The sequence below is a fragment of the Lepisosteus platostomus genome, chromosome 14, assembly GCF_059453375.1.
Source record: "Lepisosteus platostomus isolate fLepPlt1 chromosome 14, fLepPlt1.hap1, whole genome shotgun sequence".
In the NCBI taxonomy this organism is placed as follows: Eukaryota; Metazoa; Chordata; class Actinopteri; order Semionotiformes; family Lepisosteidae; genus Lepisosteus; species Lepisosteus platostomus.
In genome coordinates this window covers 1,437,828-1,458,264 of record NC_142624.1, presented here as the reverse complement: position 1 = coordinate 1,458,264, position 20,437 = coordinate 1,437,828, and the positions used below count along the sequence as shown (strand labels likewise).

Genomic DNA, 20,437 nt, shown 5'->3' with positions numbered 1-20,437 from the left:
TACTAGGTCTCTGATCGGATCCACTGGGCATTCTGGGTCTCTGGGTGGAAGTGTTGGGACTCTGGGTGGATCCACTGGGCATTCTAGGTCTCTGGGTGGAGGTGTTGGGACTCTGGGTGGTGCTGCTGGACATACTAGGTCTCTGATCAGATCCACTGGGCATTCTGGGTCTCTGGGTGGAAGTGTTGGGTCTCAGGATAGAGGAGGTGGGACTCTGGGTGGAGGTGTTGGGTCTCTGGGAGGTGCTGCTGGACATACTAGGTCTCTGATCGGATCCACTGGGCATTCTGGGTCTCTGGGTGGAGGTGTTGGGACTCTGGGTGGAGGTGTTGGGACTTTGGGTGGTGCTGCTGGACATACTAGGTCTCTGATCGGATTCACTGGACATTCTGGGTCTCTGGGTGGAAGTGTTGGGTCTCAGGATAGAGGTGTTGGGACTCTGGGTGAAGGTGTTGGGACTCTGGGTGGAGGTGCTGGACATACTAGGTCTCTGATCAGATCCACTGGGCATTCTGAGTCTCTGGGTGAAAGTGTTGGGACTCTGGGTGGAAGTGTTGGGACTCTGAGTAGTGCTGTTGGACATACTAGGTCTCTGATCAGATCCATTGGGCATTCTGGGTCTCTGGGTGGAAGTGTTGGGTCTCAGGATAGAGGAGTTGGGTCTCTGGATGGAGGTGTTGGGACTCTGGGTGAAGGTGTTGGGACTTTGGGTGGAGGTGTTGGGACTCTGAGTGGTGCTGCTGGACATACTAGGTCTCTGATCAGATCCACTGGGCATTCTGGGTCTCTGGGTGGAAGTGTTGGGACTCTGGGTGGAAGTGTTGAGACTCTGGGTGGTGCTGCTGGACATACTAGGTCTCTGATCGGATCCACTGGGCATTCTGGGTCTCTGGGTGGAAGTGTTGGGACTCTGGATGGAGGTGTTGGGACTCTGGGTGAAGGTGTTGGGACTCTGAGTGGTGCTGCTGGACATACTAGGTCTCTGATCGGATCCACTGGGCATTCTGGGTCTCTGGGTGGAAGTGTTGGGACTCTGGGTGGATCCACTGGGCATTCTGGGTCTCTGGGTGAAGGTGTTGGGACTCTGGGTGGAGGTGTTGGGACTTTGGGTGGTGCTGCTGGACATACTAGGTCTCTGATCGGATTCACTGGACATTCTGGGTCTCTGGGTGGAAGTGTTGGGACTCTGGGTGGTGGTGCTGGACATACTAGGTCTCTGATCAGATCCACTGGGCATTCTGGGTCTCTGGGTGGAAGTGTTGGGACTCTGGGTGGATCCACTGGGCATTCTGGGTCTCTGGGTGAAGGTGTTGGGACTCTGGGTGGAAATGTTGGGACTCTGAGTAGTGCTGTTGGACATACTAGGTCTCTGATCAGATCCATTGGGCATTCTGGGTCTCTGGGTGGAAGTGTTGGGTCTCAGGATAGAGGAGTTGGGTCTCTGGATGGAGGTGTTGGGTCTCTGGATGGAGGTGTTGGGACTCTGAGTGGTGCTGCTGGACATACTAGGTCTCTGATCAGATCCACTGGGCATTCTGGGTCTCTGGATGGAGGTGTTGGGACTCTGGATGGAGGTGTTGGGACTCTGGGTGGAAGTGTTGGGACTCTGAGTGGTGCTGCTGGACATACTAGGTCTCTGATCAGATCCACTGGGCATTTTGGGTCTCTGGGTGGAAGTGTTGGGACTCTGGGTGGATCCACTGGGCATTCTGGGTCTCTGGGTGAAGGTGTTGGGACTCTGGGTGAAGGTGTTGGGACTCTGGGTGGAGGTGTTGGGACTCTGGGTGGTGCTGCTGGACATACTAGGTCTCTGATCAGATCCACTGGGCATTCTGGGTCTCTGGGTGAAAGTGTTGGGACTCTGGGTGAAGGTGTTGGGACTCTGAGTAGTGCTGTTGGACATACTAGGTCTCTGATCAGATCCACTGGGCATTCTGGGTCTCTGGGTGGAAGAGTTGGGTCTCAGGATAGAGGAGGTGGGACTCTGGGTGGAGGTGTTGGGACTCTGGGTGGTGCTGCTGGACATACTAGGTCTCTGATCGGATCCACTGGGCATTCTGGGTCTCTGGGTGGAAGTGTTGGGACTCTGGGTGGATCCACTGGGCATTCTAGGTCTCTGGGTGAAGGTGTTGGGACTCTGGGTGGAAGTGTTGGGACTCTGGGTGGAGGTGTTGGGTCTCAGGATAGAGGAGTTGGGACTCTGGGTGGAGGTGTTGGGACTCTGGGTGGTGCTGCTGGACATACTAGGTCTCTGATCAGATCCACTGGGCATTCTGGGTCTCTGGGTGGAAGTGTTGGGACTCTGGGTGGATCCACTGGGCATTCTGGGTCTCTGGGTGAAGGTGTTGGGACTCTGGGTGGAAATGTTGGGACTCTGAGTAGTGCTGTTGGACATACTAGGTCTCTGATCAGATCCATTGGGCATTCTGGGTCTCTGGGTGGAAGTGTTGGGTCTCAGGATAGAGGAGTTGGGTCTCTGGATGGAGGTGTTGGGTCTCTGGATGGAGGTGTTGGGACTCTGAGTGGTGCTGCTGGACATACTAGGTCTCTGATCAGATCCACTGGGCATTCTGGGTCTCTGGATGGAGGTGTTGGGACTCTGGATGGAGGTGTTGGGACTCTGGGTGGAAGTGTTGGGACTCTGAGTGGTGCTGCTGGACATACTAGGTCTCTGATCAGATCCACTGGGCATTTTGGGTCTCTGGGTGGAAGTGTTGGGACTCTGGGTGGATCCACTGGGCATTCTGGGTCTCTGGGTGAAGGTGTTGGGACTCTGGGTGAAGGTGTTGGGACTCTGGGTGGAGGTGTTGGGACTCTGGGTGGTGCTGCTGGACATACTAGGTCTCTGATCAGATCCACTGGGCATTCTGGGTCTCTGGGTGAAAGTGTTGGGACTCTGGGTGAAGGTGTTGGGACTCTGAGTAGTGCTGTTGGACATACTAGGTCTCTGATCAGATCCACTGGGCATTCTGGGTCTCTGGGTGGAAGAGTTGGGTCTCAGGATAGAGGAGGTGGGACTCTGGGTGGAGGTGTTGGGACTCTGGGTGGTGCTGCTGGACATACTAGGTCTCTGATCGGATCCACTGGGCATTCTGGGTCTCTGGGTGGAAGTGTTGGGACTCTGGGTGGATCCACTGGGCATTCTAGGTCTCTGGGTGAAGGTGTTGGGACTCTGGGTGGAAGTGTTGGGACTCTGGGTGGAGGTGTTGGGTCTCAGGATAGAGGAGTTGGGACTCTGGGTGGAGGTGTTGGGACTCTGGGTGGTGCTGCTGGACATACTAGGTCTCTGATCAGATCCACTGGGCATTCTGGGTCTCTGGGTGAAGGTGTTGGGACTCTGGGTGGAAGTGTTGGGACTCTGAGTAGTGCTGTTGGACATACTAGGTCTCTGATCAGATCCACTGGGCATTCTGGGTCTCTGGGTGAAGGTGTTGGGACTCTGGGTGGAAGTGTTGGGACTCTGAGTAGTGCTGTTGGACATACTAGGTCTCTGATCAGATCCACTGGGCATTCTGGGTCTCTGGGTGAAGGTGTTGGGACTCTGGGTGGAGGAGTTGGGACTTTGGGTGGAGGTGTTGGGACTTTGGGTGGAGGTGTTGGGACTCTGGGTGGAGGAGTTGGGACTCTGGGTGGTGCTGCTGGACATACTAGGTCTCTGATCGGATCCACTGGGCATTCTGGGTCTCTGGGTGAAAGTGTTGGGACTCTGGGTGGATCCACTGGGCATTTTAGGTCTCTGGGTGGAAATGTTGGGTCTCAGGATAGAGGAGTTGGGTCTCTGGATGGAGGTGTTGGGCTCACAGCTGGAGGTGTTGAATATACTGGGTCTCTGGTCAACTTCACTGGACATGTTTGATCTCTGGGTGGAGGTGTTGGGTCTCTGGTGGGATTCAGTGGGCTTGTTAGGTGTCTGGGTGGTGCTGGACCTCTGCACTGTAACTGCTTGTTCTCCCGGTCCTGGTCCTGGAAAATATAAATTCACATTTAAAGCTTGGCATTTCACCCCTTGGGATTTTCAGATTTTAAGGAAGAAGGAATGTTTTGCCAGCTGGTCCCTTGTTTCAGAAAGAGCTGAAAAGAGACCAACACACAGAGAAAGATGCTCCAATGCACAGAACGGTAATTCACAATTTGGGTTTTTTAATGAACAAACCGATTCAGCTTAGATGGCTGTAAATTAAAAAACACCAAAAAAACAGAAGCCCTGCATCCCTTCTCATGTTTCAGTTTTTGTTCAGTTGAATTACTGCCCTTTTTTTGTTCATACAGCCTTCGTTTTGTATTTTTGTTTCCTTTTTATGTGCCTAATAAAAAGATGTGACCATTCACAGATACATTTTCACTGGTTGATGACCAGGTGAGCCCCGCTTCCTGCCTGGGGGGCAGGGCAGTGGTGTGGAGCACCTGGGACAGGTCCAGACCCTGGACTGGAGAGTCCTGGGGTCAGTTCCCAGGTGGGGCACTGCTGTTGGACCCCTGGGGAAGGTGCTTCCCTCTGGCAGCTCCAGTAAATGTCCTGTACATATATATATATGTTGTATATGTGTGTGCACAGGACTCCTGCTATGTTACAGCACATGAGAACGCATTCTCAACCACCTTAAAGGTGAGTTGGTTGAGAAACAGGACTAATTCAATACTTATGAGAAGGGACTCGGGAAACTAACCTGGCAGAGCGAGGTCAGGTGGAGCCAGACGGCACGGGCTCATCTCTCCCTGGAACCACAAACACACAAGCGAAATCAGTAGCAGCTCTTGCATCATCACACAACGATTTTGAGACACTCAGGCAGGGCGTGAGAGATGCGTTGAGAATAGACCATGCAGCAAAACCATGCAGCTGTTCCCTCACTGTCCACCACTGTTGGGCATATGGCTCAGTCCAGTCTGAAAGTTGATTTTTTTTTAAAGATATTGATCACAACACTGACTACAATAACTTAACTCAAATAATTGATTAGAATGTGTTACATTAGCATCAGAGGCTGGGCGGGTCCTAACTCGTTTACCATCTGACAAGTCCTCATGCCACACGGCCCAGTGTCCTGGTCAGCTCAGCTCTCCGAAGCTTGACTGGGCCGAGTGGGAAGGCAAGGGAAAAAAGATCTCATTGCATGCCAGTAGGTGGCGCTTTTTCCCCTTTCCCAGCATTTCCAAGATATGGAGCTGTATAAGATAAGATCAGATCACTTTATTAGCCCTTTACAATTTCTTGCATTAGGAATTTGTCTTCTGGCATACCCCAGCTTGCTCTCCATGAGACACACAGACAGGGAGAGAAGCTGGGGGTCAGAGCGCAGGGTCAGCCACTGTACAGCACCCCTGGAGCAGCTGGGGTGAAGGGCCTTGCTCAGGGGCCCAACGGAGTAGGATTCCTCTGCCGGCCGCGGGATTTGAGCCAGCAACCTCCCAGCCACAGGCGCAGATCCTGAGCCACAGAGCCACCACACCGCCCGCTTATAAGCTTATAATCTCAGAGCAACAGCTGTCAGACGATGTTTTCTGGGGTGTTTCCTGGAGCAAAGGAAGTTACCCCATGGGCACAGATCAAAACCCTCACCCACAGGTTATAGATCTTAAACTGTTACTTCCTGATCAAAAAAAAGCTTAAAAGCAGTGAGAATGTCCATAAGAAGAGATGTGAATGACATCAGTGAGCACTGACTCATTCTGCTTTGTTGCGCACCAAGCTCTTCCGCCCAGTAGCATGTGCTGAGCGTTGATCTTGTCTGGACCTGTATGTACCTGCTCATTGTGCTGTGTCAGTTTCCTCTTCTTCGCAGGCGGTGGCTGGGCCTGTTTCTTCTGTAGGAGCAACACACACACACACACACACACACACACACACACACACACACACAGGAAACACACAGGGGAGAGAGTGAGTGACAGTGTCCTTGCTTGGATTCCTGTGCAGAGAGAGGATCCCATATTCCCTATCCAGTTCAGGGTCACAGGGGAGCCAGAGCCTATCCCAGCAATCAATGGGCACCAGGCAGGGTACAGCCTGGACAGACACAGACACAGACACAGACAGGCCCATTTTCCCAGCAGCCAATGAATCTACCAGCATGTAGGAACAAGGACTGGAGGAGGAACCCCATGTGATCATGTGGAGAGAAGATTCAAACTCCAGGCAGATAGCAGGAGAGAAAATGTTAACTGCTGTGCCATTGTGATTCCCCAGTAAAACCTTAATTAGCATAATCTACACTTATCAGAAAACTCTGTCCTTAAGTAACAAAGCACGTATTGTGTACCATGTAAAGGCTGTAATTACCAACCACTGCCACCAGTGGCCGCCAAATAGACCATCAAACATTGATCTAGTGATTGCTGGTTCGCAAGGGCTCAGTCCCGAGTGTGTTTGTGTTTCCACAGGGCACAAATAACCGGGAAGCAACAGATTGAGTTGTGTAGTTTTTCGGCTGTACTGTTAATTGTTGAGAACCTATTATTGCTCTTTTCACTCTCTGCTGGAACGGGATGTATGCCCCCCGTCTGAAGATGCACAGGGAGGGGCGCTGACCCCTGTTTCCCTGGGACTCACCTTGCCTTTCATCACTCTCTGTCCTCTGGCAGGAACTTTCAGAATGCCCTTCTGCGGAGAGAAGTGGTCAGTGTCCATCAGTGTCCATCGTATCTTTAAAGGGCAGCTTGGACCCTCCGTGCTTCCCCGGAATCGGTCTGATCTATCACATGTCCGGGGATATCTTCTCCGTGAAACCCCACCTCCCTGCTCCATTCCTAACATCCAAAACACCTGCCCACACCCCTCTCACTGTTTCTCACTCCATTCTCATTCAACCCCTCTGTCTCACTGCCCCGCTCCCCTCCCCTCTGTCTCCCCACCAAGCCCCTCCCCTATTTTTCCACCCCGCCCCTCTCCCCTGTGTCTCCCCGCCCAGCCCCTCCCCCTATCATTCTGTCTGACCCCTCCCCCCTCTGTCTCCCCGCCCAGCCCCTCCCCCTATCATTCTGCCCCACCCCCTTCCCTGTCACTCCACCCCGCCCCCTCCTCTCTCTGTCTCTCTGTGTTCTCTCTCCCACCTGCCCACCCAATACCAGTCCTCCCTCCCTCTCACCTTGATCAGCACGCCCAGGGACTTGCCCCTATACTGGATGCTCCCTTTCCAGTTCTTGTAGCTGTCTTTTCCTCCAAACTTCTGGAACTCATTGGGAGTGAACCATCTCTTCTCCGAGAGCACACACTTCTCCCCTGGGCCACAGAGATGGGAGTCACACACTCTGACCCAGTGCCATTGTCTCTATACATTCACAATATCAAAAAGCTTCTGAAGAGACTGTGTGTCATGGCAGCTGCAGTCTGCTTTTTCTGAATGGCTTTTCTTAGGATGACCACTAAGTCCTGCTCAAGATACAGCCATATCCTGCTGTTGAGGCCTAAAAGCTGCCGAGCTGCTGCCCACACTTGCTGGCCCTGACCAACTCAGTAAGTCCAGCCTGATATCGTAGAAAAAATGAACATAGTTAATGGACCTTCAGACACCTCAGAATTCATGGTGACACATGCTTGGTCTGGAACATGGGATGGCGATATCTTCCTGCCTCTCTCATACCGCCCACTACTCTGGGCCAATCCATCTCGGATCAGTCCGGTTGACCCCAGGGAACCGAGTTTCCTCACCACTTGACTTGGCCAGCTTCTTGCGGTACAGGACACCACTCTTGTCTCCGCAGGTGACGCTCAGTCTGGTCTTTATCAGCGAGTTGTCCTCGAATGGTTCCATCCTCCTCCTCTTCTTTGGAACTGACCCTGTGACACACAGATCCGCTTCTTAAACTCAATTGTTTTTCCGGACATTATTCAAGGAATGCCCGAGAGGCGGGAACAAAGCAGGAATCCAAGCCTTTCACAGGACAGAAGAGGGCGGGAGGCGATTCTGTAACCACCTGCCTGATCTGGGACCCACACCTGGGAGCTTCAGCGTCCCCCATGTGGGAAGATCAAGGTCTCAAGACTTCACTAGCATGGCTTCTGTTCCCGTTCTGGGGAGCAGTACTAGAGCAGGGGAGCACCAGGTCCAGTCCTGGACTTAATACACAATTCCTTCCTCCGTCACCTGCCGAAGAGCAGGTGGTCACAGCAGCCAGTGAAACAGATGATCACTTGGGCTGACCACACAGAGCTCAGGCTGGAAGAAACACCAGGAGCACACTTCCATCCTCAACGCCTAGACTCCGGAGAGATCTGATGGACAGTACCTCCGGCCTGTTTCCTGGGGTTCTTCTTCTCCTTCTGGGGTGCTTTCATCTTGATTGATGGTCCTGGCTGTTCCTTGGATTTAAACTCCTCCACCTTCTCCTCCGTCTTGGGCAGGTTTCTGGGGGCAGGAGTGGTGCCTGTTGGTTTTGGAGAAGGACAGGGGATGACTGCCACATGCCCAGCAGCCCTGCCAGCAGAAACCAGCTGCCACTGAGATGTGACACATCCCAACCGCAACAGGGATCCTGTCCCTGCCTAGAACTCCTCCAGGAACCTCTCTGAACACCTCACTCTCGGACCACTAACCCAGTCAGAACAATGGGAATCAGTGCTTTGCTGACTTGATTGGACCCTTTTAACAAATTCCCCCAGCTCCTGAGACACTGGTGCTTTAAAGACACCAGGAAAACCCACAGACACACTGACCCTCCAGGAGCAGTTCTGGACAGCCCTGGTGTAGAGAGACTGGACAGCCCACAGACACACTGACCCTGCAGGAGCAGGACTGGACAGCCCTGGTGTAGAGAGACTGGACAGCCCACAGACACACTGACCCTCCAGGAGAGAGACTGGACAGCCCACAGACACACTGACCCTCCAGGAGCAGGACTGGACAGCCCTGGTGTAGAGAGACTGGACAGCCCACAGACACACTGAGCCTCCAGGAGCAGGACTGGACAGCCCTGGTGTAGAGAGACTGGACAGCCCCCAGACACACTGACCCCCCAGGACCTCGATTACCCAGTCCAGGTCTCCAGGTACTCACTGGCAAACAGCTCCTCCTTCAGGCTCTTGACTTCTGGGTAGATCTCCAGGATGTGCTCCTTGAATGCACACTCCCAGAAGTCTCTGATCTTGTGGGGGGTTTTCTCCTCCAGCTGCTGCAGCAACTGGTACAGAGCTCTCTCCTTGTTCTTCGCTTGGATCACCTTCTGTACAGGCAGCGCGCACACGCACAACCACGCACACAAGACACACATGCACAACCATACACATACAAGATACACATGCACAACAGAGCACACCAGAGACACATGCACAACCATGCACACAACAAAACACATGCACAACCATACACATACAAGATACACACCCACATAAGACACACGTGGAAAACAAGGGAACAACATCATCGTCTTAGTTTTTAATGAATCAGTTCAGCTGTTGTAGTAATGCAGCTGGAAGCTCAGCGTGTTCAACCAGGCAGCCCAGCCACAGCCCTCAGTTTGCTCTCTCATGCAGGTGCTGCTGTCCCTCGTCACACTGCATTGTCTTCAGCCGGGAGACTCCTCAGGTAGGAGGTAAACTGTCCCTCTCACCGCCTTCGCCACTCAGTCCTGCTCTGCTAGCTACATCGAACCCGGAGATCTCGGATCTCGGATCTCGCCCCGCCCCGGCGCTGACCTCGGGCTGGTCCTCCGCGATGACGTCCAGGTCCCTCAGCTGGTTCAGCAGACGCTCCGGCTCCCGGAGGCAGGACAGCTCGGTCCGCTTCCTGCGGAAGAAGCTCCGCAGCTCTTGCTCGGACCTCTGGCTCAGCGTGTCCATGCCTGGCAGAGAGGATCAGGGGAGGCCGTGAGGCACAGCGCCACCAGCTGGCAGGGCGCTGAAGCGCAGGTGGTGGGCGTGTCCTGTTAACCGTGCCTGATTCCAGAGCAGCAGTGTCTTTCTACAGCCCTGCCCTCTAAATGAGTCCCTACTAGCGCGTCATACAATTTGAACACCCCCTTACTCACTGTCCATTCCTCACCTTTTAACTGCGCATTCTAACATTTTGTTTTCCTTTTATTGTTTCATTTCTTATGCTCAGCTGAACGCCCTCGGTACATACCGCTCTGATGCTACAGCATGGGTTGTTCAGTGGAAGGTGGGAAAATACCGTTAGAAATATCATTAAAAACGGACCAGTCTGCAGAAGGGAAAAGTGTTAAACGTCACAGATGAATTTCATGCGTTTAAGAATGGCCCTCTATCTTAATAATAATAATTCAGACACGGCCGAACGTTCGCTCCAGCTGTTGCAGGTCGCTGGTGTTCAGCGGTCTCCAGCTCCTGCCACAGCCTGGGCTCAAGGGCCTCCTCCTGCCCTTTAAGCCACTCTGGGCTTGTTGTGGCTCTGCGTCTGGGGTCAGTGTGCTGTCGATGTTACAGTACCGGCCTCCAGCCACCAGAGGGCACCTGCACGGTCACGGCTTATTTCACCCACTCTGGGGAGGCGTGGGTTAACCCTTTCAGTCTATTTAAGCCCAGCTGGCTGCGTCTACCCTTGCTCAGTATTGGGCTGTACCTCTTGAGAGACGCTTCAGAGACTTATTTTGGGGGCTGTGATTTTGACTGCTTCCTGTTTCTGTGGACTGCTAGATTGCTCGCTCGAGCCTGGTTTCAGGAATTTGACTGGTGTTGACGATTTGATCGCTCTTCGGCTGTCTGGACTTTGTGCTCTTTGTGTGATTCCTGATCGGCCCGTTAACGGCGTCCTTGTGATCTCGTCACCCGCACAGGGTCCATCATTCAACGCGCTGGCTGATATCCAGCTTCGCACTGGGGATCTGAACCTCCGCCCCAGTGTCGGGTCGTCTGCGGGCTGCTCCGGGACTGGTCCGTGTTTCCGTCCATCTGCTCTGCCCTCTGCTCCGGCAGGCCGACCGGTCCCCGGCGCTGGGAAGCAGCTCCCGCTAAGCTTCACCGCGGGGAGGGAGTCTCTGTGAGGGATGAGCAGCGCTCCTCTTCCGCCGGACATACCGCTGGGCGTGAAGGCCAAATCACTCCGGTTTGATCTCGTCGGTGCACAAAATCTTACACCGTTTCCGAGGCTCCGACGCGCCTTTTTGCATATTCAAAACGGGCCTTCGTGCGAGCCTCTTTCGAAATACGGCTTCCTCCTCGTGCCTCTCCATCTCGCTGGCTCTCGCAGTCTCTCCCATCTCTTGAGAGGTCTCTGGGGGTTGTCTTCTGCCTCTTGACCGCTACCCCCGTGTCCTTCTCCATGTCCGGCTGCACAGTTTTGCAGGAGGACCGGGTGGTGGACGACTCTAAAGACAGGTGTGTCCGTCTCCCACTTCCTGATAATGGCTGTGACGGTGCGATACTCGCCGCCTTCGAAATCTTTTTACAGACAGGTGTCTGTCCACAGGTCTGGTCCTTGGCTGCTGCAGAAGCTCTTGGTCCTCGTGCTGCTCTGTGCGCAGTGTCCAGCAGCGAGACCTCGCAGGGACAGCTGTCCTCAGCCGGACAAAGACGGGTCTGGAATACACCTTTACCTCTGCCCTGCTCGGACACGGTCCAGAGTCCTTTCTCTCATTTCAACGCCGTGCCCCGCAAGCTACTAAGATCAGCTTTATCGTCAGTTTTTAGGTTTTCGCCTTGAAGCTTTTTAGCGAATTGCGTTTGTTGCTTTAATCAAATTTATTACGTAAAGCGCAACGTACACCTTTCTTTCAAAGCATACCATTCTATCGGATGTCAAACATCACAGAAAGCGGTATTAATTGTCCCCTGTCGGTCGTTTTGTTTCTCCAGCGGTCGTTGAGGTCGGATTCGCGCAACAGACTCCCTCCGAGCCTCCCGGGTGTTTCCACGGGCTGAGGTCCATCTCGCGTCTCCAGAACCCCGTCCAGCCTCTGAAACCGCGACAGTCCAGTGTCCAGTGCCGAGGCTCAGTCCCTGGGTCACGGGAAATTCTCCACCCAAATCGAGTAACGGGGTTTTATTATCAGCAGAGCTAAACGGCATTTACTAAAATACTCATCTCCTGTTCTCTATACTGCTTTAAACATTTTAGAAAGATTACAGATTTCCCGTATATCGCCTATTTCTAATCGCTTTTTCATTTATTTTTTTTCCGGATTGTAACACACCCAGACTCGCATCGCGTCTAGAGTCAACGAAATTGTCCTGGATATTTCTGACTTCGCTTCCCGACCGGTTTTCATTTGATAAGCGCACGGGAAGAAAAAGTTTCTTTCCAGACCTACCTGCAGCGGCCGCGATGGTCTGTCTTGGTCTCTCTCTCTCCGCCTCCGCCTGCTGGGTCTTTTTAGATCACGCAGAAGGGAAGCAGAGGAAAAGAAACCGAAACTGTCCCGGACGGCGATAGAAAACGCCAGGGCGTGTAGTAAAACCACAATCTCCCTTCGGGATGAAGCAAGCGTGCGCGTCTTATGTGCGGAGGGAACAGGACGTCCAGTCCTCCTGCCGGTCTGACGAGCGGACAGGTACAGCAGAGCCTGGCGCTCCCGGCGGACTCCAGGAATCAGAAACCGAAAGGAGACACCCAGAGGCGGGCTTTCTGATCTACCTGCAGTCCGTTCTGCTCGTGTATTATAGTAAAAGAGCATCCCTCGTTGGTGTAAGATTCAAGTTCACGAAATCGCAAGTGAAATAAAAAAAAAAGGTTTAAATAAAATTATAAGCCCGTATAGCAGGAGCGAGGGGGGCTGTGGTTTTGTGTTGACTGAAAGGGGGGCGTTGTGTTTCACAGTCAGAACCGCTGTCGCAGAGGAAAGACCCAGTTAGAGGGAGGGAGAACGAGTACAGATCTGCCGACCCTCAGATCGACGATAATGGTCGTACTGGGATTGACATCGTACTCCCTTTGTCTGCGACTCCCCATCTCCGAGGACGAGCGCAAACTCTCCCCGCGGGATTCTCAAAACTCCCAGCTGCCCACCCGGGCCCGCCAGAGCCGGCTCGTCCGTCCCCCCAGAGCCCCGCCGGCGCGGAGTCCGGCCGCTGTGACCCGGGTCGCGCAGGACAGGAGGCGCTTGAGTCACTGCCGGCTTTCCGCAGGCGGCAAGTCTGATGCTCCAGTTCTGTCCGGTTCAGTCCGAGCCTGGATTCTTGTATCTGCATGGCGTCAGCCGCGACACGCGAACCACCGTCCCGACGTGCTGTACACGGAGGGTGGTGGGGGTGGGGAACACCATGAAGCCGATTCTTTCAGCTGGATGAGGTCCTGAGGTCAATAAACTACTAAACCCAAAGAGTGACTTTGACCTTAGACTGGTCCATTGGAACACTGTGTGTTCTTATTATATTGTAACGCAACAGGGGCTCCTGCGGGCGCCCTTGCCGCATTAGGTCGGCCCCCCACCGTCGGGGGCTCGAACCCGGGACTCCCACGTCACTCAGCAGAGACCCAGCCCGGTGAGCCAAAGAGAGATCTCTCTACAGCCCAGTAGCTGTAGTCCTGCTATCACAGGGAAGGGCGGTGACGTCACCGCTCTGGTACGCCGGCTCTTACACAGTGCCTGTCGGCCGTAAGCGTTACAATATTATTCTAGATTTTTTATATCGGAGGAAAGACGTGTCGCAGTTTTTCGGTAGTTATCGGTTTCGTTTTCGGTTAAGTTTCGTTTTCCTCGCTGTAAAAATGAATACCCGCAGCGCCCCCTTCGACGTGAAAGCGGATTGAACCCGAGAACTGAAGGCGGTTGTCGTCGGTACCAATCCATGTATTATGAAAGCAAAGAATCTTTTTTTATTATTATGTACCGTGTGCGAGAAGAACCCACTGACAATGTTCTCCGGCTGAGAACCGCGCTCTTCCCACGCGTGTCCTACAACAAGGACTCGATTCGGGATCCGGGAGTTGTCATGGAGTCTGTTCTAACATTCAGCGGTCTAGAGACCTGATCACAAGCAGTGAAAACAGGCTGAAGAGTTCTCCATCGTCCAGAGCTTTAGATTTTTCATTAATAAGCAATGAAGGGACGAGCTCTTTTCATTGTGAACCTCACCTCATCTCTAATGTCCTAATAGCTAACTTCCTTTCTCCACAGTCGGTCAAGAAAAACAGACTCCCGGCGACCCAGGCGTCGCTTCCTCCAGAGCAAGAGCAGAAGCACGCATCTTTCCTCCCGCGCCGCTGGAAGAGCCGGCCTGTGATCCACCTCCTTCACGGCCGCCGGACAAGCTGCTTCTGGAGGCTCCCAGTCCCTCTAACACGCGCAGTAATTAATTTACACGTGTATAATAAATATAATAAATTAATTACTGCGAAAATAATTTACTTCGTACACTGTGCAGAGTGCCGTATACTCCTAGTTGCGGCACACACGATACATACAGTAAAAAGCCTCAGGCACTGTGTTAGATGCGTTTTCGACGTTATATATGCGTTTATTAATGTCGTCGATTTTACGGTTGCAATTTGACGTTGATTATACGTCGAGGCGACGTGTGTATATATATACGTATAGCCGTATTTTCGCCGTGAATATACGTATATTCGACGAATCAATGCCCACTGGGGCCTGTCTCTTCTGTGCTCGTGTAGCTTAATTCAGAACTGTGCCTTTCTCGATTGAATAGTGAGGTTAATAATATATATATATACACATTTTCAACTTAGAAGTAGGAGTAGAGATCGAAATGCAAAAATATGAAAGCGGTGCGGACATTATTTTTATTTAATTTGTTTAATCTTTTTTCATAACTTGAATTGATGTAATAGTATGTACCCCTGACGATATTTTTGTTTGGAATTGTTATATGTACTCTTGTTTGTATTGTAATGTTTCTTTTGTTATGCATAAATATTTTTTTTAAAAAAAACCTAGGAGTAGAGACCGCTACACTTCAATAACACGGATACGAACGGTGTGTAATTTTCTGCAGCACACCCTACTCTTGTCCACTAGGGGGCAGGCCCGGTGCTCGACATTGTCTCCGCTTGATCCGAGCGCTCGGTGCGGAGCCGCCGGCGAGATCTTCTCGTCAATGAACAACTTTCACCTCAGGAATGGCTTCACGCCAGGTGACTTGTTTCTGCGAATATTGTTATCTTTGAAAACTATATAGCGTCGGCATAAAGTAATGAAAGTCCAACAGCGTGCTGCCTTAATCCGAGATAATTTTTAGAATAATATAATTGAGGATGGACATTTTCACCTGAACAGTCTGTGTGAAGCACCCTGGGATTTGATCCCTTCCAGTTTTCATTCCAGAGCCCTGACCCCTGATGTGATGTGGGATCTGGTGTTAAACAGTGTTATTTGCCAGGAATAATGATGGAGGAGGTCAAACCCTAATGTCACACTTCTGCTCTCTTGTATATAAAAACGGCCAGACAAGATTCTCAGATCAATGAATAAAGAGAGAACAGGAGGCACCTTTTCACTCCACACGTGCTGGGAGTCTGATCTGATCTGAGATGGGTGGATGAGTTCCTGATCAATAATGGGGAGACAGGCCCCTCCTCTGTATCCAGTCGTGAGTTTCCACTGCACTAACCCTGGAGCTGACTGATGCACCTGTCTGTTCTGTCTCCGCCCCCCCACACACACCTTGAGTTTCACGATTAAGGTTGCTCGTCAGAACAGCGACTTTTAGAGAGGCACACACCGGTCGGTCAGCAGGGAGACTTCACCCTGGCCAGCAGTGCCCAGTCCTGGTCTGGGAATAGGAAATGGTGTATAAACCCCAGCAACACTGGCAAAGACACTATTCTGACAAAACCAGGGGTTTCTATTAGCTGAGGGTCTTTAGAATAGATCTGAGCTAGTTTTGCAGAGGCACAAATTATTGTTTGGGCCGGAATGAGATTTCCCCGTCCAGCACTGCACAGCACAGTGTCAGTTTGAAAGAGAAAGTGATATAAAACCGCCAAAAAACATTATCAATGACGCAGACGTGAAGGAAGAACGGGACATTTTCTACTGGCTGTGCGTCTCCGTATCGCATTCTCCCAGTGTTGAGGACGCACAAATCGTTGTTTTGCTATAACTGCGGCTTTGTCTTGTCCAGGATTGTGTTTTCTGAGGTGTCTTTTAGAGGGACTGTTATTTTGAAAGGCGCAGCCAACAGGAAGCCAGTGAGTGTGGCTGGTTTCACTCTGAGTCACAAGAAACTTCTTGGACGAAATGGGTGCAGCATTGTCAAAAAATCCCCGTGAGTATTGGAGATCTTTAGGGTGACGGTTGTGTATCTTCAGGGGGACACTGACTGGACGTTTTATGATTATTTGAATAATTTCAAAATTATATTTCTTTAGTTAAATAATAACGATAATAATACACGGAAGCTCTTCAAGATATAAAATGGAGGACAAGGACGAGTTTTACTTTCGGTTATACAGAACAACACAGTATTTATGCCGCTGTGTTATTAGCAGTAAAAGGAATAAACTAGACTGCAGATTTATTTGTCTGCATAAACGTATTTTTTCAGATCTCCAAAAATGACTCTCAATTAGAGTTTGTCGCTTCTGCAGATATTGAAAGTGAGTTTCAGGAAAGTGTTGGAGGAAATGGCAGCTCGTCAGCCCCGCTGGTCAACGAGCTGATCGTGTCAAAGCAGCAGTGTGAAATCTGGGGTCTCTGCTGCTCTGCCAGGTGTGTAAGAGCACAGGGAGTCGAGCCCGGGTCATGAGCAGGGTGACAGCACCAGGACACTGACACCGGTCAGAGCAGCCGCTTGCATCGTGCACAGCGAGAAACGGCAGATCTAAAAACACTTTCTGATGTGTTATTGAGGTTTAGAGTTGGGCCAGTTTTAAAATGACTATAGAAAAATCTGGGGGAAATATTAAATATTTTATCTTGTAATTACGAGTAAATGAGCACATTATGACTGTCACACAATACCTACATGATCGTGAGCTGGGGTCCAGTTGTGAGCGGTGCAGTCGGCTGCACACTCGGTCTGGCTGGAGGGTAGGTGTGAGTGTCCTCACGGCGGGGACGAGTGGGGTCCCATGAGGTACAAACTGGACACCTCCCTGCAGCTGAAGCAAGCAGAGGCCACTGTGTGCAGATTCTGAGCGCTGGGCACTGTGAGCAACACCGACCCCACAGCTCCAGCTGGGCACCGTGAGCAACACTGACCCCACAGCTCCAGCTGGGCACCGTGAGCAACACTGACCCCACAGCTCCAGCTGGGCACCGTGAGCAACACTGACCCCACAGCTCCAGCTGGGCACCGTGAGCAACAGCGACCCCACAGCTCCAGCTGGGCACTGTGAGCAACACTGACCCCACAGCTCCAGCTGGGCACCGTGAGCAACACTGACCCCACAGCTCCAGCTGGGCACCGTGAGCAACTGCGACCCCACAGCTCCAGCTGGGCACCGTGAGCAACACTGACCCCACAGCTCCAGCTGGGCACCGTGAGCAACACTGACCCCACAGCTCCAGCTGGGCACCGTGAGCAACACCGACCCCACAGCTCCAGCTGGGCACTGTGAGCAACACCGACCCCACAGCTCCAGCTGGGCACCGTGAGCAACACTGACCCCACAGCTCCAGCTGGGCACTGTGAGCAACACTGACCCCACAGCTCCAGCTGGGCACTGTGAGCAACACTGACCCCACAGCTCCAGCTGGGCACTGTGTCACAGCTCACCTGATCACTGTCTGTCACTATCGACTATTGGCTAATAATCAGACACAGCTCACATTTTTCTCCCTTGATGACATCAGTGTGCTTCCATAGAAACTTACTGTATAGGAAACTCAGGCTCTATAGGAGGTGGGAAAGAATGAGATGTCTGGTATGAGTTACTTGGCAAGTTATACAGAGCATTATCAAACCATGAAAACACAACATCTGACTGTTTTGTTGAGTCTGAGTGATTGCTTTCAGAGAGACGTTTCTTCTGGGGACACATGTGACCTGTCTTTAATATGAGGTGTTTATCCTGTTTATCAGCAGAGAGGGGTGAAGAGACTGAAGAGACTGGGCTGAGAAGGAGAAACAGTATGGACGATGGCCCAGACAGTGAGTACAGAGATCAGATCACATCACAGGACAGCAGAGCCAGAGGGATCTGTACTGCAGGGATATTAACTCCCAGTCCCATAGGGATCAGATCACATCACAGGACAGCACAGCCAGAGGGATCTGTACTGCAGGAATATTAACTCACAGTCCTGCAGGGATCAGATCACATCACAGGACAGCACAGCCAGAGGGATCTGTACTGCAGGGATATTAACTCACAGTCCCACAGGGATCAGATCACATCGCAGGCAGAGGGATCTGTACTGCAGTGACAGTGCCACACACACATTTGTACACACACACTTTATGAACAGGAAATGTGATTGTGTAGTTTGCTTAAACATTCTGGTGTTTGCATTGCAGAATGAAATAAAAACCCATAAAAAACAGAGGTGCAGCTTTGTGTGAGGACAGGAGCCTGTGAACTACTCCCTGTGGGGCTACAGAGGTGCTATGGGTGCTTTCGGTTAAATGTAAAGGAATTAAGGGTTGTAAGTTTAGAAGGTGTTTAATGCACTCGCTGTTGTCTTTCAGTGTCGGGTTCTGAGCTGAGGATTGTGATGTTCGGAAGGAGTGGCCCCACTCAGTTTTCAGTAACCAATACCCTCCTGGGGCTGGGACAGGTGGCTGTGGAAGTTGCCACCATAGCTGAGAAGAAACGGGGGCAGGTCGCTGGCAGAGACGTTGCTGTGATCAACACACCAGACTTTTTCTCAGAGGAGATCCCTGAAGACAATCGGAAGAAAGAAATGTTGAGATCCATGTGCCTGTCATCCCCAGGCCCCCACGCGATTCTGCTGGTTCTGGAGCTGGGGAACATCTCAGACGGAGACAGAGAAACCCTTAATCTGGTCAAGAACATGTTTGATGAGACAGTCCTGAGCTACACCATGGTCCTCTTGTCCTACAAGGGGGACCTGCAGGGCAATGCCCTGGATGAGCTCGTCAGGTGGGACAGACAGCTCGGTCAGCTGATCAAGCAGTGTGGGCTCAGGTACCACGTCTTCACTGAGAACAGGAGAGACCCGGCTCAGGCTGCAGAGTTCATCAGGAAGATAGAGGACATGCTGAAGGCCAGGGGCAACACATACTACACCCACGAGAAGTACGAGAAGGCAGAGGCAGAGATCAGACGAGAGCAGGAGAAGAGAATGAAGGAGATGGAGTCGGAGTTAAGGAGGCAGGAGGAGGAACTTGGGCGAAGATTCTCGGGAGAGAGGCTGAGGCAGGAGAAGAAAAGGTTATGGCAAAGAGAAAGGGCAAGAGCAAGAGAGCAGGCAGAGAATTCCAATCCATTCATGTCAATGTTGCATTTGATAGCTGGTGTTTTCAACATTATTAAGAATTTTGTCAGTGTTACACTGGCTGTTTCTAAACAAAATATAGTACGTTCAGTAAACGAGTGTGGTCATCAATGATAAACAGTGCTGGAATAATAGCATGCTGTTTTTAAAGAAATAAGTCTAAGTGAAACTTTTTTATAAACTATTATAAAAAATTGAAATGTGGGCATTCTCTAGATGTGCAGATAGCTGTCTTTGACCTGATTGTCTCACCTTTCACCATGGCCAGGGATCCAGGTGATCAGGCAGGTGGTCGTAATCGTTAACTAAACTCACTTAGATCATAAAGTCAGTTCAGAATCCACAGGCTCTCCAGGTGCTGCTGCTATAAACAGACCTAGAAAACCTGCAAACCCAGTGACCAGCCCTCCAGGACCAGGACTGGACAGCTCTCCAGGACCAGGACTGGACAGCCCTGCTGCAGACACACTGACCAGTTCTCCAGGACCAGGACTGGACAGCCCTGGTGTAGACCACTCTACCCCGGGAGTCATCACACACCCTCTTGTCCTCCGCCAGCAGTATAGGGGTTCATACCACAGGAGGATCTGACCAGCTTGTCCATATAGCCAGACTGCCATACACACAATCTGCTGATAGTGACAATGAGCTGTTTTAGTACTAATGATGTTTGTAGTATATTCACTTTAAATATTACATTGTTGCTGTTTGACTACGTAAAAGAATGTGCGCAGTCATTTAAGTCACAGTAAGATTTTTAAGTTAAGGAGAGTTTATGCTTCATGCGGAAAGAGCGAGCCAGTGACCTACATCTCCACCGGGGGGCGCTGTTTCACACACCATCCCCACTCTGCTCTCACACACGTGAGGCGATCTCTGTATATTCTCTGGGTGTTTTTTTTCACTGGGAATTGTGAGTAAGCAATATTGTAAATATGTCAGGGGCGAATCCCAGTGATTTTATTGTTGTGGTGGTAATGTACAGTTTTTATAAATTCATTAAAAGATACTTCTAATCTGCTGTCCTGTGTATTTTTACAGGCATGCTACATTTGGTGTTTTATGCTAATCGCAGGGTGTTAAACTGTGTTTCTCGTCCTTATTTCTCCCTCCCTCACAGGCTGCTCACTCCTGCTCCTGCCCCCCGTCCCAGCCCTGGGAAACTCCGCTTTCACAGTTTCTGACT

General features: G+C 51.5%; 1 protein-coding gene and 1 long non-coding RNA gene across 2 annotated transcripts; both read left to right on the top strand.

Moving 5' to 3' along the window:
* The first annotated feature begins 1,950 nt into the window (after positions 1-1,950).
* On the top strand, positions 1,951-3,391 carry LOC148648607 (uncharacterized). The gene is made up of 5 exons (XR_015926533.1): positions 1,951-2,075; positions 2,169-2,291; positions 2,343-2,486; positions 2,763-2,906; positions 3,327-3,391. It is a non-coding gene; the product is annotated as an uncharacterized LOC148648607 (long non-coding RNA).
* A 10,937-nt stretch (positions 3,392-14,328) lies between these two features.
* LOC148648606 (GTPase IMAP family member 1-like) lies at positions 14,329-20,272 on the top strand. Its single transcript, XM_088607088.1, has 4 exons — positions 14,329-14,543; positions 14,869-16,117; positions 17,876-17,944; positions 18,482-20,272. Exons 2-4 carry the CDS (start codon positions 16,090-16,092, stop codon positions 19,363-19,365), a joined length of 981 nt encoding a protein of 326 aa, XP_088463214.1. The 5' UTR covers positions 14,329-14,543; positions 14,869-16,089; the 3' UTR covers positions 19,366-20,272.
* Positions 20,273-20,437: the final 165 nt, after the last annotated feature.

What these genes read in the sequence shown, in the direction of transcription:
- LOC148648606 (XM_088607088.1), top strand. Translation starts at nt 16,090, where the DNA reads ATGGGTGCAGCATTGTCAAAAAATCCCC. An exon ending in AGCATTGTCAAAAAATCCCC is followed by an intron (nt 16,118 to 17,875) that starts GTGAGTATTGGA and finishes CCTGTTTATCAG; the next exon opens with CAGAGAGGGGTGAAGAGACT. An exon ending in TATGGACGATGGCCCAGACA is followed by an intron (nt 17,945 to 18,481) that starts GTGAGTACAGAG and finishes GTTGTCTTTCAG; the next exon opens with TGTCGGGTTCTGAGCTGAGG.